Source organism: Pseudophryne corroboree, assembly GCF_028390025.1.
Source record: "Pseudophryne corroboree isolate aPseCor3 chromosome 3 unlocalized genomic scaffold, aPseCor3.hap2 SUPER_3_unloc_3, whole genome shotgun sequence".
In the NCBI taxonomy this organism is placed as follows: Eukaryota; Metazoa; Chordata; class Amphibia; order Anura; family Myobatrachidae; genus Pseudophryne; species Pseudophryne corroboree.
The window spans coordinates 4211901-4226768 of record NW_026967519.1 but is presented as its reverse complement, the minus strand read 5'-3'; the positions used below and the strand labels follow the sequence as shown (position 1 = coordinate 4226768).

The window sequence follows — 14868 nt, the reverse complement described above, 5'->3', positions numbered from 1 at the left end:
GCGTGAGTACTAGGTCATGTGATCGGGGTAGCAACCCCAAATCCCCCACCATTACCCGGCCCCATGGTGACATGAGCCAGCAAAAGCCATATCCCTGCTCTATCCCAGCGGAAAGTGCCTCACTGTACCTCTCCCCGTGCGGACTTACCAACAGAAGCTCCCGGACAAGGATCCAACTTCCGGCTCGTGCGTTCCACCGAACTTCCGGCCTGTGCTTTCCACCGAACTTCCGGCCTGTGCTTTCCACCGAACTTCCGGCCTGTGCGTTCCAGCAGGCTTCCGCGTTGCACCGGATGTGAGATCTCCGCGCTCTTCCCCTCTGGTCTCCGCCCTCTGCTCTCGGGTGACTGGTGACTGGGAGACGTCTCTGTGTGTGACACCGCCTGCTGCTGCCCTGTGTGCCCCCTGTTATTCCTTCCCCCACCCTGTGCCTCCTTTATGCTTTCTCCACCAGCACCCTTGTGCCCCTTTGTTACTGTCTCACTTTTTTAAATTTTATGTCTGCTCCCTTGTGCACTGTCCCTTCCAAACTTCCCCCCTTTCCCTGCTCTCCAGTAATCGTCTTCCCATGGCTATGTAACACCTGCTCTCCTCGAGTCTTTATAATGACTGCCCCCCTCTGGACTCTCCGCTCCCTCCCCTGTATTCCTTTTTATTCTCTCCCCCTGATTATACTTCTCTGTATTCTCCCCACCCCCATTCCCCTGTGTACTGCCCTCTTATTTCCTTGAGCCCCTGTTACCTGCTACCACTGTGCCCCCTCTTATGCTCTGGTTATGTTTTTTTTTTATATCGCTCTTATTATGCAGAAGGGGAGGAGACATCTGGTGACCATCTGACACCCCCTAGCTGTGCCTCCATCCCGGTGCCTCCACCTCACTCTGTGATCCATGAGAGGCACAATGACCAGAAGATCCTGGAACTCACCAACAAGTTCAGCTGCTGACTGGAGAGGTAACACCAGGGGATGTGTCTGGGTGATGACTGGAGAGGTGACTGCTGGGAATGGGACATTATACAGTAACACCGGGGGATGTGTCTGGGTGATGACTGGAGAGGTGACTGCTGGGAATGGGACATTATACAGTAACACTAGGGGATGTGTCTGGGTGATGACTGGAGAGGTGACTGCTGGGAATGGGACATTATACAGTAATACCAGGGGATGTATCTGGGTGATGAGTGTATCATTGTGTGTGTCAGGTTCCTATAAGGTGTCAGGATGTCACTGTCTATGTCTCCGTGCAGGAGTGGGAGTATATAGAGGAACACAGGGGTCTGTACAAGGACGTGATGATGGAGAATCACCGGCCCCTCACATCACTGGGTAAGAGGAGACTGTCATGTAGTGTAATGGAGAGAGCAGCTATGGGGCCACCTAGATACACATCATCTGATAATCACATATATACAATGTACTAAGTCACTGTGTGTCTCCTACAGATGGGGCCAGTAACAGGAATACCCCAGAGAGATGTCCCCGTCCTCTTTATTCCCAGGACCGTACAGAGGAGAATCACAGTGTCCAGCAGGAGGGTCAGGTAGGTGGGATTTAGGGTCTCGCCAAATACCAGCATGCCAAAGTAACTATTCTTTAGTGCCCTCAGGGGTACTTGTTGTGGTGTTTAGGGGTATCTGAAAATGTTCCTGGAATGTTGGGGCTGGTGCAGGATTCCCCGGTGATAATGAGACACACAGGGAAAGCGGTGTCCTAGGGGTCTCTAGCCCCAGGCATCACAGTAAGACCCTGATAACAATATAACATCTATCCCTGTATAAGAAAGCAGATGGGGATTGCAGTTTTATTGTACATTTTCCATTTTTATATATAACTGTATCTAATAGTATTTTCAGAATTACAGTTAATTTGCTTTAAAAATATTGGGGGTACAAATAATGCATACGAGCTACAAGGGGTTATCCAGATGGGAAATGATTGGGAACCATTACACTATATGATCTATACAGAAGCTGTGTGTGTCTAATACTCTGATAGTCTCCTGATTACTCTGAATAGATAAAATCCGACATTAATAAAGTGTTTAATTTTTATATGGTTTTTTTAGGGCGAAGATCTGACTAATATTAAGGCAGAAAGTCTAGGAGAAGAAGAGACTTATGTGACTGATATTAAGGCAGAATGTACAGATGGAGAAGAAGAGACTTATGGAACTGATATTAAGATAGAAAATATAAAGGAGGAAGAAGAGACGTATGTGATGGGTGATCAGCAGTGTAAGGAGGAGGAAATCCCTACAGATATCAGCACAGGTGAGTAATGATCACTAAGTACAGAGTCTGTTCTATCACTACAGCAGTCTCTTATCCTACACCCTCCTCTGTGAGTACAGACTAATGAGGGAAATATATCTGCCCAGTAGGAGAGTCAGGAGTCATCAGCCCCTATTATACTCCTGCTCTCCCCCTCACATCATGTCACTGTGTGTTACCAGCGCAGAGATCTGACCAGTCTCCTCCCCACACTCTCTGGTGTATCTCATACATCAGCAGCCATCATCTCCTATTATACTCCTGCTCTCCCTCTCACATCATGTCACTGTGTGTTACCAGCCCAGAGATCTGACCAGTCTCCTCCCCACACTCTCTGGTGTATCTCATACATCAGCAGCCATCATCTCCTATTATACTCCTGCTCTCCCCCTCACATCATGTCACTGTGTTACCAGCCCAGAGATCTGACCAGTCTCCTCCCCGCACTCTCTGGTGTATCTCATAAATCTGGAGCCATCAGCCCCTATTATACTCCTGCTCTCCCCCTCACATCATGTCACTGTGTGTTACCAGCCCAGAGATCTGACCAGTCTCCTCCTCACACTCTCTGGTGTATCTCATAAATCTGGATCCATCAGCCCCTATTATACTCTTGCTCTCCCCCTCACATCATGTCACTGTGTGTTACCAGCCCCAGAGATCTGACCAGTCTCCTCCCCACACTCTCTGGTGTATCTCATACATCAGGAGCCATCAGCCCCTATTATACTCCTGCTTTCCCCCTCACGTCATGTCACTGTGTGTTACCAGCCCCAGAGATCTGACCAGTCTCCTTCCCACACTCTCTGGTGTATCTCATACATCAGGAGCCATCAGCTCCTATTATACTCTTGCTCTCCCCCTCACGTCATGTCACTGTGTTACCAGCCCCAGAGATCTGACCAGTCTCCTCCCCACACTCTCTGGTGTATCTCATACATCAGGACAGAGGATGTTGCCATGGTGAGTCCATCACTGATCAGTAGGATGAGATGACATGTGACATTACCCATGAGTCCTCCTTGTGCTCTACCACATATTTATTATCTTCCATCTGAGCTACCACATATCATGTTCCCTGTAGGAATTCTTCAGTGTTCGGGCAGGGTGCTGCACACTGAGGGGGCACATTTCTAATTTGAAGGGCAGAATTTTGGACTTTATGGGGTATATTTACTAAAGTGCGTGTTTATAGAAGTGGAGATGTTGCCCATGAAAACCAATCAGATTCTAGCTACATCTGTATTGTGTAGCGGTCTCTGGGGTGCTCCCTGTATTGTATATAGGTCTCAAAAATGTCTGTCATTGTTGTGATTCACAACTTAAACATTGGTTGGATGACCGGAAGCCGTAGTCAGGCCCTGGTCCAGCCAATCGGATATTGCTTTCCCCAAACAGCCAATCACAAGCAGTCAGGCTGTGGATGCAGGGAAAGTCCTGAGGACAGATGCGGGTTTACTCTGTATGTAGTAATCTATGCTGGAGCTATGCAGTAGGGCCTCCATATATTTTCAGAACCAAGAAACCATAGTCATGTTTAATATGGTGGAACCAGAGAAGACATCCAGTCCAGCTCGATCATTGAGCCATTATGATGGCGTCGGGTTACTCGGCTCTGACCACCACTGCTCTAGGAATGGCTGCGGCACCATGGTATCATACCGTATCTGGACACCGGGGAGCTCTTCTCGTGACTCGCATCGGTCAAAAAAGCTACAGAGTAAAACACTAAGGTGGTGGTTCCAGATGAGAGAACCGCAGCCGGTGAAAGTATATAGCAGCAACGGCAAATCAGGACATACGTACCAGGAGACGGGCCCAATCAGTTCTTTCAAAGCAGATGGAGAGCACTCTCTGATCATTTCCATGGTGCAAACAAATCCCTTTAGACGTGAACAGGGGCAGGTGTGGTTTAGAAATATAAAATTAAATGTAAAAACACTATAGCAAACAGTAATAAACAAGTATGTGGTATTGCAGCCACTTTTTCTCCATATGGGTCCACAGTAGAGCCACAGGATCTACATTGGGTTACAGGTGGCATGAGAGGATCGGGCACCAAACGGTTAAACTTTTGAGCTCCCGGGATGCTTTGGTTCAGCCTCCCTGTAACCCCGCCTCCTGGCCTAGAAAATTCAGTTTTTTGTTTGGTGCTGCAGGAGCCAGACCACTGTAGAAATAGTGTGGCTGTTTTACAGCCAAAAGTTTTTGGTTTTTTTAAGAAAAAACGTTTGTTTTATATAGCTTCTTTTGAGCAGCTTTGCTATGTGTCTTAAACACATTTTGTAAAGGTCGCTCCAACAATTTCCCCCCGGTGTTGCAACAACAGTCACCCTCATGTAGACGATGGTGTTACGGCTGGCACCAGCGGGATGTACTAGCAGGTCCACGCTGACGATCCCAGGCTGGGGCCGTAGGAAGGGGAAAAGATAAGGCGTCTGGATTGCTTATCGGCCTAAGTTGCATTTAACGCACTGACGCGGTCGTCCACCTCGGGTGCACCAGCGCTAGACCTCAGGGATCATAGGCTCTGGGGATTAACAAGGCTGCAGAACCCTGGGGTGGATGTTAGCAGTGAGGAGTAAGGCCCTCCCACCAGTTCATGGCCAGTCTCCTTTGCGTTTCCTGCCGTGAACTGTATTTATCCGCTTCCGTCTAAGACGCAATGAGACTTGGTAAACTGGAACGTTAGCGTTGCGGCTGTGTCCACTGGAGCGTCTGTTACTGATAGCCATTTTCTGGCAGTATTATCGAACTAAGGAAGCCGGGTTCTAGTCTCCCTGTATCCCGCTCTCCGGAGGCAGGTGATACAGCACTGATTTCCTACCTACCTCTGTGGTATTGTTTAGTTGAATAAAAGTGCTTAATGCAAATGAACGACAGTGCACATATATTGCTGTTATAGTCGCTATATACATTTGTCTCCCTGTATCCCGCTCCCTGGAGCTAGGTAATACAGTACTGATTTCCTACCTACGTTTTGTGGTACCGTGTAGCTGAAAAAGTGCCCAATTGCAAATGTATATTCATGCATTGTATGTGACTGTTTGTTAGTGCTGCTGTCATTTTTTTCCCATTTTTATGTCAGTCTCTATCTCTTTCATGTTTCATAGCCTCAATGCTGGTGCAAACGGGGTAGGTTCTGATTGTACTTCACTTTAACTATACATAAGTGAAGGCTGTCACATTGCAGCGTATTGTCACACTGTTGTGTGAATAATATTGTTGCTTTGTCCTGATGAGGCAAGGGTAACGATGCAGCACCCGCACCTACATTAATATCATGTTTGTCCAGTAAAGTGCAGGATGGGTTGTGTGCAAACTGTCATAGGTTCACCTTAAACATGGCCTTAGGCCAGGAATCTGTACAAGCACAATAACCCCCTTGGGCATCTTTTGCACAGGTTCTTTCCAATATAACGGTTCACTTGGCTGTTCCGGCTCTGTCTCCAGGGATGGGTTACCCACAAAACCCTTCTGCATTTATGCAACAACCCCCATAGATGAATGTGCTATCCAAGATTTGGCTCAGACCTCGGCTGCCTTTCAGCAATTTTTGCAGGCAGACAGGCCCAGGGATGTAAAAACGGATAGATATAGGGCGCCTCCCTCACAATCTACGCAGTTTTCAGAATCCGAGGATACTTCAGAGGATGAAGCCGAATCTTCTCTGAGTCTGCATCAAAAGAGGAGCAGCACTGCACCTCAGTGAATATACCTGAGATAGTTTGTGCGGTGAAATTCATACTGTCAATGGAAGACGTAGTAGAGCCTGTACTAAGGCCTAAGGCTCCAGCTTTTAAACATCCAAAAACAGTAAAGGCTGAATTTCCAAACTCAGTTCAGTTAATGGAAATTATGCAAGAGGCATGGGAAACACCCAGTAAGAAGTTTAAAGTCCCCAAAAAATTTGTCTCTTACTATCCTCTTTCACCTATGGACTGTTTAAAAAGTGAAGTACCACCTAAGGTAGATGCTCACGTAGCTCGACTGGTGCGCAAATCTACATCATGGAAGGCTGATACTGAATCCAAAAAGGTATTGGAATCTCTACCTTTTTTTTTTTTTTTAAATATCCTGTTTGGAACAGAATTGGACAACATTCTAATGTCTGAAGTAAACTCTAAATCAGATGGGTTTTTCTACATCAAATCTACATCAAAACCTAGATTCCCTGATTTACAGTCCTTTCGACCCCAAGGTAAAGCAAAGTGAAAGGCTTATGTCAAATAAAACTATTAAGACTAAGGCCAAACAGGCTTGGTCATCCAGACACCCGACTTCTAAACCAGAAGTCAAGTCTCCTGCTTGATGGCACGGGTCTACATCCTGGGGTAGGGTGGGAGTCCGACTTCTTCAATTTGCACAGGTCTGGCATTAGTCAACTACAGACGCCTTCTTCTTCAAGAAGTGCCCCCTCAACACTTCTTTTGTACCAGCCTTCTGTAAGTGGCATCGAAGGCCAGGGCTCTACAAGAGGCAATACAGAAAATACTTCAATCGGAAGTGATGGTATCAGTTCCCTCAGCACAACGAGGACTGGGTTTCTACTCTACTCTTTTACTGGTTCAGAATCTAAATGGGTCTCACCAGACCATTCTCAAGCTCTGAACAAATATATTTGGGTGCCTTGGTTCCATATGGAGACATTACTGACCATTATCCTGGAAATGTAGCCGAAGGATTTCATGGTGTCTCTGGACATTTCAGATGATTACCTACATGTACCAATAACACCTTCCCATCAGTGCTATCTGAGGTTCACTATCCTCCAGCAACATTTTCAGTTTCAGGCACTACCCTTTGGGATGGCCACAGCTCCAGGGGTGTTCACCAAACATATGGTGTTGATGGCAGCTCACCTTTGTCATCAGGAAATATGGATTTTCCTATACCTGGAGGACCTGCTAATCCTGGTACAATCCCAGGAAACCCTCCACTGCCATCTACAAGTGACAATATCCTGCCTAGAGGCTCACGGCTGGCTCTCTTCCCTAGTCCCATCCCAACGGATGACACAGCTAGGGGCTGTATTGGATACCAGTCTTCAGAAAATCTTTCTATCGCTGGACAAAATATCCACAATACAGATGACAATTTGCAGATTGCTACACAGTGGGAGAGGATCCATACATGCAGCAATGCGGATATTGACATCAATGGTCTCAGCATCTGACATTGTAGAATATGGTGAATAGAATCTTTCTCTAATGGGCAAAACCATGTGCACTGCCGGTGGGGCAGATATAACATTTGCAGAGAGAGTTAGGTTTGTGTGGGTTATATTGTTTCTGTGCAGGGTAAATACTGGCTGCTTGATTTTTACACTGCAATTTAGATTTCAGATTGAACACACCCCACCCAAATCTACCTCTCTCTGCACATTTGCCTCACCTGCAGTGCACATGGTTTTACCCATTAGAGAAAGATTTTTGCTTTTGCGATCAACCTAGAATTAGGCCCATAGTATGGAGTTCGGGTGCCACAGATTGTTTCACCAGAGAATTTTGACCTTGATAGTTACTGTTACATAGCAAGCAGGATTCGGAATCGACTAATCCTCCCAAATTTCGCCCTCGTTGGAACTGAATACCCAGGACAAGGCGTCAGATTTAATGTTTTACCTTTCTGGATGGTAAAATGACACACCTATGTAGCTTTATTTGGAGAGCTGCTGTGGTGTTTTGAAAATATGCTGGTTGTACGTTTTTGACAGATTTTTAAAAATTTAACATAGCCATATTTTGGAAACGGCATCAGATATTTAAATATTTTGTATTTTTCTTAGACTAAATAGATACTCTCCATATACCAAATTTGATCAAAATCTGAGCTAATGAAGTAAAATCAATGTGTTCATTTGACATGGAATGACCCCCAGATAAGATTCTGAATGGATTATGGGATCCAAGAAGATCTAGCATGAAAAAATCTTTGCCACTTTTTTCCAATCGAAAAGCTCTAAGATCGGTCCTTGACGGTGACGTTCAGACCCGCAGTGATCAATACAAGCTCTTAAACCTCCATCCTTCTCAATTAAGAAAAGGACAGTTCCTATGCCTGACTTAGACTCTCTAGAAAACCCACATTCAAGGTTCTCCTTGATATATTCAGACACGGCCTGGGTTTCTGGAAGCAATAGAAGAATCACTCTTCCATGATGAGGCGTTTTCCAAGGTAACAGATTGGTAGAGCAGTCCCAATCCCGATGTGCAGGTAGTGTGTTAGTGGCCTTCTTGCTGAACACATCCCTTAAAGACTCTTACGGAGCTGGTAAAAGCTCCTCTTGGGAGATGGTCGATTTTTGAATAACTGTATGCAGAGGTCTGATTGTTGGCAAGCATCTCTTATGGCACCGAGATCCCCATGACAAGATTTAAGGTGCATACACACTAGGCAATATAGTGATATCGCCCAGTGTGTATGCTGCCTTGGTGTCAGCTGTGCATGCAGCTCAATTTGGACTCATCGTCCAAAGCTGCATAAACTGCCCAGCCGCGGCATGACGTCACTGCGAAAGCGCTAGCATTATCGCACAGTGTGTATGCCCACGTCGGGCGTGCAGGCAGGGAGACACACTAGGCGATGTCGTTCATGGAGCACATCGCCTAGTTTCTACGCACCTTTAGAGTTCACTCAAGTCTAATGTGGGAGTGTGCTTACATAGCCAGGGAAGGCCAAGGACTATCAGACTCAGCTGATGGGAGTATATAGGAGGAAATTAACTCCCTGTGGAGGGCACCAACCTGCATGGTTACTTCTGTAGTTTGGGAGCAGATGGTAGTCGTAGGAAGTTTATTCCCATCCACTCCGATGATACAGAGTGGATACTGCAGAGGCACACTAGGAATTCCAAACGCCTGAACTTTCTTGGCCATGATAAAAAATTGCCATCTGCACCAGAGTCCACCTCTAATGGACCTCTTATGCTGAGTCGACACTATAACTCCAACTGGAAGAATTTGTCATGTCTCCTGGTGACACTTAAAAAACCACTGAGGCATTGTCAGACTATCTACAGCTAACATTGTGGACTGACTAATGCAATGTCAAGTATTTCTATTCAACTTGATTTAATATAATTAAACTAATGAAGCCATCAAATCTATTATTACCTATTACTACTTGTAATACACCTGGCTTTTTTTAATAAACTATCTTGCTTTAAAATTATTTTTATCTGCTTAGCTATAGGGCTACCCTAGCAGTCGTTGTTCCTTATTATAGTGTATAGTCTGCATATGTGTGTGCAGTTACAAATGAGTTTGCAATGGCTCCAGTAGCTGTCTATCTTTTCTGGGTGGCGGCTTCACTTGCGACGATTAGCATTTCCGTAGCCTATAAAATGGCAGCTGCGTAGGCAAGTGCGTACAAACATGAGTTAAAGCCTAATTCAGACCTGATCGCTAGCAGGTGATTTTTTTTGCACTGCTGCGATCAGATAGTCGCCGCCCTACTGAGGGAGTGTATTTTAGCTTTGCAAGTGTGCAAACGCATGTGTAGCAGAGCTGTACAAACAGATCTTGTGCAGTCTCTGCGCAGCCCAGGACTTACTCGGCCGCTGCGATCACATCAGCCTGTCCGGGACTGGAATTGACCTCAGACACCCGCCCTGCAAATGCTTTGACACGCCTGCGTTAGTCCAACCACTCCCTGAAAACGGCCAGTTGACACCCACAAATGCCTTCTTCCTGTCAATCTCCTTGCGATCGCCCGTGCGAATGGATTCTTCGCACAAACCCATCGCTGGGCGGCGATCCTCTTTGTACCGGTACGACGCACCTGCACTGTTTAGACCCGACCGCAGGCTGTATAAAAACACAGCCTAGCGATCAGGTCTGAAATAATCCCTTAGTATAAAGAACACAGGTAGCACAAGGCTGATGCTGCAGTATGGTTTGGGAGCCTATAGTCTGGCACTGAATGTTTTATAGGAGGGGAATTAAAACTTGGCACCAGTGTGACATCACACTTTAGTGTTCCTGACCCTTTAAATTCAGTGTTGAGTCACGCTTGTCCCTATGGGAACTGTAGCCACACAGCAGAGACTGCAGCAAGAGGACGCCACTGAGAAGCCGGAGACTCCCCATCTGCTCCCGACCAGGAGACCAGTGCTGCCAGACCCAGTAAGTGACCACCGGGTTCCAGAGCGCTGTGACACTTCATAGGCTGTAATCTTCCCAGGTATAACTGAGAGAGCCGGGGCTCAGGCATCTCCTGTCATTACAGTCATACCTAATGAGGGCCAGTATCTATTGTTCTGCAGGAGACACTGCCCCATCTCACTTCTCTATAGGAATCAAAAAAACAAGGGTTATTACTCAAACCTGTTTGTGGTACCGAAACCGGACGGTTCGGTAAGACCAATATTGAACCTAAAGTTATTGAACCCCTACTTGAGGGTATTAAGTTTCAAGATGGAGTCTCTGAGAGCGGTGATGTCCGGTCTGGAGGAGGGAGAATTCCTAGTATCCCTAGATATCAAGGATGCGTACCTTCACATTCCGATCTGGCCGCCTCACCAGGCCTATCTAAGGTTTGCACTACAGGACTGTCACTATCGGTTTCAGACATTACCATTTGGCCCCTCTACAGCACCGATGGTGTTCACCAAGGTCATGGCAGAGATGATGCTCCTCCGCAAGCAGGGAGTGAACATAATTCCATATCTGGACGATCTACTGATAAAGGCATCTTCCAGGGAGAGGCTGTTGCAGAGTATTGCTCTCTCAACTCAAATACTGGGTGGATCCTGAACCTTCCAAAGTCACATTTGGAGCCGACAAGGAGACTGCCCTTCCTGGGGATGATACTCGACACGGAAGTGCAGAGGGTGTTACTGCCGGTGGAGAAAGCGTTGGTGATCCAATCAATGGTCCGGGATGTCTTGAAGCCAGCCCGGGTATCTGTTCATCAGTGCATTCGCCTTCTGGGAAAGATGGTAGCCTCCTACGAGGCTCTGCAGTACGGAAGATTCCATGCAAGGTTCTTCCAGCTGGATCTCCTTGACAAGTGGTCAGGATCACATCTTCACATGCACCGACTGATACACCTGTCGCCAAAAGCCAGAATTTCTTTCCTCTGGTGGCTGCAAACTTCTCACCTACTCGAGGGCCGCAAGTTCGGGATTCAGAATTGGATCCTTCTAACCACGGATGCAAGTCTCAGAGGTTGGGGAGCAGTCACCCAGGGGGAAAACGTCCAAGGAAAGTGGTCAAGTCTGGAATCCATCCTTTCGATAAACATTCTGTAACTAAGGGCCATATTCAACTGCCTTCTACAAGCGGCACATCTTCTGCAAGATCAAGCCATTCAGGTTCAGTCGGACAATGTAATGGCAGTGTCCTACATAAACAGACAGGGCGGAATGAAGAGCGGCAATGTCAGAGGTAACAAGAATCCTCCTCTGGGCAGAAAGGCACGTGGTGGCATTGTCAGCGATCTTCATTCCGGGAGTGGACAACTGGGAAGCGGACCTCCTCAGCAGACACGATCTCCATCCAGGAGAATGGGGCCTCCACACGGAGGTATTCGCAGAGGTAACAAGCCGATGGGGTGTACCTCAGATAGACATGATGGCCTCTCGTCTCAACAAGAAGCTTCGGAGGTACTGTTCCCGGACGAGAGACCCACAAGCAGTGGCGGTGGATGCCCTGGTAACTCCATGGGTGTTCCAGTCAGTGTATGTGTTCCATCCACTTCCAATCATCCCAAGGATTCTCAAACTCATAAAAATAACAAGAGTTCAGGCGATCCTCATTGCTCCGGACTGGCCAAGAAGGACTTGGTACGCGGATCTTCTGGAATTACTGCTGGAGGATACGCGGCCTCTTCCTCTTCGCGAGGACCTTCTACAGCAGGGGCCGTTCGCATATCAAGACTTACCACGGCTACGTTTGTCGGCATGGAGGTTGAACGCCAGATCTTGGCTCGGAAGGGCATTACGAATGAAGTCATTCCTACTCTGATCTAAGCTAGGAAGGGAGTAACGTCTAAGCATTACCATTGGATTTGGAAAAAGTATGTGTCTTGGTGTGAATCCAAGAAGTTTCCTACGGTGGAGTTTCAACTAGGACGGTTTCTCCTCTTTCTGCAAGGTGTGGATGTGGGCCTACGCTTGGGCTTCATAAAGGTCCAGATTTCGGCCTTGTCCATTTTCTTCCAGAAACAAATGGCTGCTTTCCCTGAGGTTCAGACATTCTTGAAAGGGGTTCTGCACATCCAACCACCCTTTGTGCCTCCTACAACACCTTGTGATCTTAATGTGGTGCTGCAGTTCCTGCAATCGTATTGGTTCAAACCTTTACAGGAGGTGGACGTAAAGTTTCTTACTTGGAAGGCTTTCACACTGTTGGCATTGGTATCTGCAAGACGTGTGTCAGAATTGGGGGCATTGTCGCACAAGAGCCCCTACTTGATTTTCCATGAGGATAGAGCTGAGCTCAGAACGTGTCGGCAATTTCTTCCCAAGGTTGTGTCGGCTATTCATATCAACCAACCTATTGTGGTGCCAGTGGCTACTGACACCTCGAGTACCTCAAAGTTCTTGGATGTTGTGTGGGCTTTGAAAATATATGCAAAGAGAACTTCTCGTCACAGGAACTCGGACGCTTTATTTGTCCTTTATGATCCCAACAAGATTGGGTGTCCTGCTTCTAAGCAGATGATTTCTCACTGAATCAGGCTTACTATCCAGCATGCTTATTCTACAGCAGGATTGCCGTTTCCAAAATCTGTTCAGGCCCACTCTAACAGGGTCGAACACGTTTGCTAAGTTCTACAAGTTCGATACTTTGGCCTCTGAGGACCTAAAGTTTGGTCAGTCTGTTCTGTAGGAACCTCAGCACTCTCCCTCCTGTACTGGGAGCTTTTGTACATCCCCATGGTATTAAATGGAACCCCAGAATTCTCTAGGACGTAAGAGAATAAAGGATTTTATATACCTACCGGTAAATACTTTTCTCGTAATCTGTAGAGGATGCTGGGCGCCCGCCCAGTGCTTCGTATTCCTGCATTGTTACTTGGTAAGTATTGTTGGTTCAGTCGTTGCTGAATCGTTTCAAGTTGGTTAGCTTGGCTTTCCTTTTGTTATGTGTGAGCTGGTGTGAATCTCACCACTATCTGTGTATTTCCTTCTCTCGAAGTATGTCCGTCTCCTCGGGCACAGTTTCTAGACTGAGTCTGGCAGGAGAGGCATAGAGGGAGGAGCCAGCCCACACTATTAAACTCTTAAAGTGCCAGTGGCTCCCAAAAGACCTGTCTATACCCCATGGTACTAAATGGAACCCCAGCATCCTCTACGGACTACGAGAAAAGGATTTACTGGTAGGTATATAAAATCCTATTATAAATATATGTACAGAATGTATACTTAGAGGTATGGTTGTCATTCAGTGTATTAAAATGTTTATAATTACTATCCGTAAATATAAGTGGAATATGTGTTATCAACGTTGGGGTTAAGTGTATTAGGGGTAAGTTGCTGTTGAAGTGGCGCAGAAATAATGGAGTGGCGCAGAAATAATGGCAGCGGAACTAGAGGTCTAATCTCGCCCTGGACTTGTGAGTTTTGTACATGGCCCTAATTTATCATGTTGGGATCTTATTGCAGTTTCTTTTGTCTATTATTATTTGGCATCATGCTCACTGTTATTCCAGAGCACATTGTGGCTGGTTCTTAGACTTCAGCTTACTACACATGCTCCAACTCCGACTTCAGCACGAACTGAGACTGTGTCAGGAAGCTGAAACATTCCTTGATTCTCTGGGATGTCACCACCTTCTCCCCCTGACTACAGATTATGTCCACATACCCTGCTGCCCTGGAAGTGCAGGCTTTACTCAGTCTCGGAAATCTGCAATATAATTCTAGTGTACATACAAGTCCGAGTGTAACTTTTACACAAACTGGGAAGACTCTGGGCTGCTACATTTATGGCTTTTCTTACAAAGCATCTCATGGTAATTACACATGCCAAGCCAAAAGTATTATTTCCCTGTGCTTCCATATTTCATTATAAATCACACAACAACTGTACATTATAAATCCCATATTAGCTCTTGCGTAGCCACATACCCCTTTGATGCTATAAAGAACAGTGCAGGGATAACAATTTACAGGGGATGCAGCAGGATCCTGGCTGTCAGAATACCGACGCTGGGATCCCGACACCACTCTGAATGCCGACACCGGCATTCAGAAAGGGAGCAAGATCCCGGCGCCGGAATCCTGACAGCTGGGATACCGAACGATGAGACAGCACACTAGGAGGTAAGCCGCAGGGGGGGGGAGTTAGGGTTAGGCTGCGCCCAGGGGGGTTAGGGTTAGGCACCCCCTTGGAGGGTTAGGCTGCGGGGATGGAGGGTTAGTTTAGGCATCTCCGGCGGCTGGTTAGGGTTAGGCTGTGGGGAGAGGGTAGAACACCCTTAACTCACCCCTGTTGGTATTTCAGACTTTGGTATCCTGGCATCAGTATTTCGACTGCCGGGATACCAAACATCGGTAACTTATACTGATCCCATTTACAGTAATAACCATGGGCCTAATTCATGGATCGCAAAAGCAAAGTCTTTCTCTAATAGGCATAACCATGTGCA

The 14868-nt window shown here is 46.7% G+C and overlaps 2 protein-coding genes across 6 annotated transcripts in view; one reads left to right on the top strand and one right to left on the bottom strand.

Annotated features, from left to right (window-relative positions):
• The window catches only part of LOC134983979 (gastrula zinc finger protein XlCGF28.1-like), a 32166-nt gene extending 31523 nt beyond the window's left edge, over window positions 1–643 (bottom strand). For both annotated transcript variants that reach the window (XM_063949632.1, XM_063949635.1), the window contains exon 1: window positions 149–643. The gene's annotated coding sequence lies outside the window, so the exon portion shown is untranslated. The remainder of the gene's footprint in view (window positions 1–148) is intronic.
• The window catches only part of LOC134983965 (oocyte zinc finger protein XlCOF6.1-like), a 237030-nt gene that overhangs the window by 214124 nt on the left and 8038 nt on the right, over window positions 1–14868 (top strand). For 2 of the 4 annotated variants that reach the window (XM_063949605.1, XM_063949604.1), the window contains exons 5-6: window positions 1444–1541; window positions 2067–2271. In XM_063949605.1, coding sequence (XP_063805675.1) covers window positions 1444–1541; window positions 2067–2271 — 303 coding nt within the window. Of the gene's footprint in view, window positions 1–299; window positions 370–809; window positions 955–1248; window positions 1328–1443; window positions 1542–2066; window positions 2272–14868 lie in introns of those variants that run through there. The other 2 variants (XM_063949607.1, XM_063949608.1) reach the window with 2 other exon arrangements.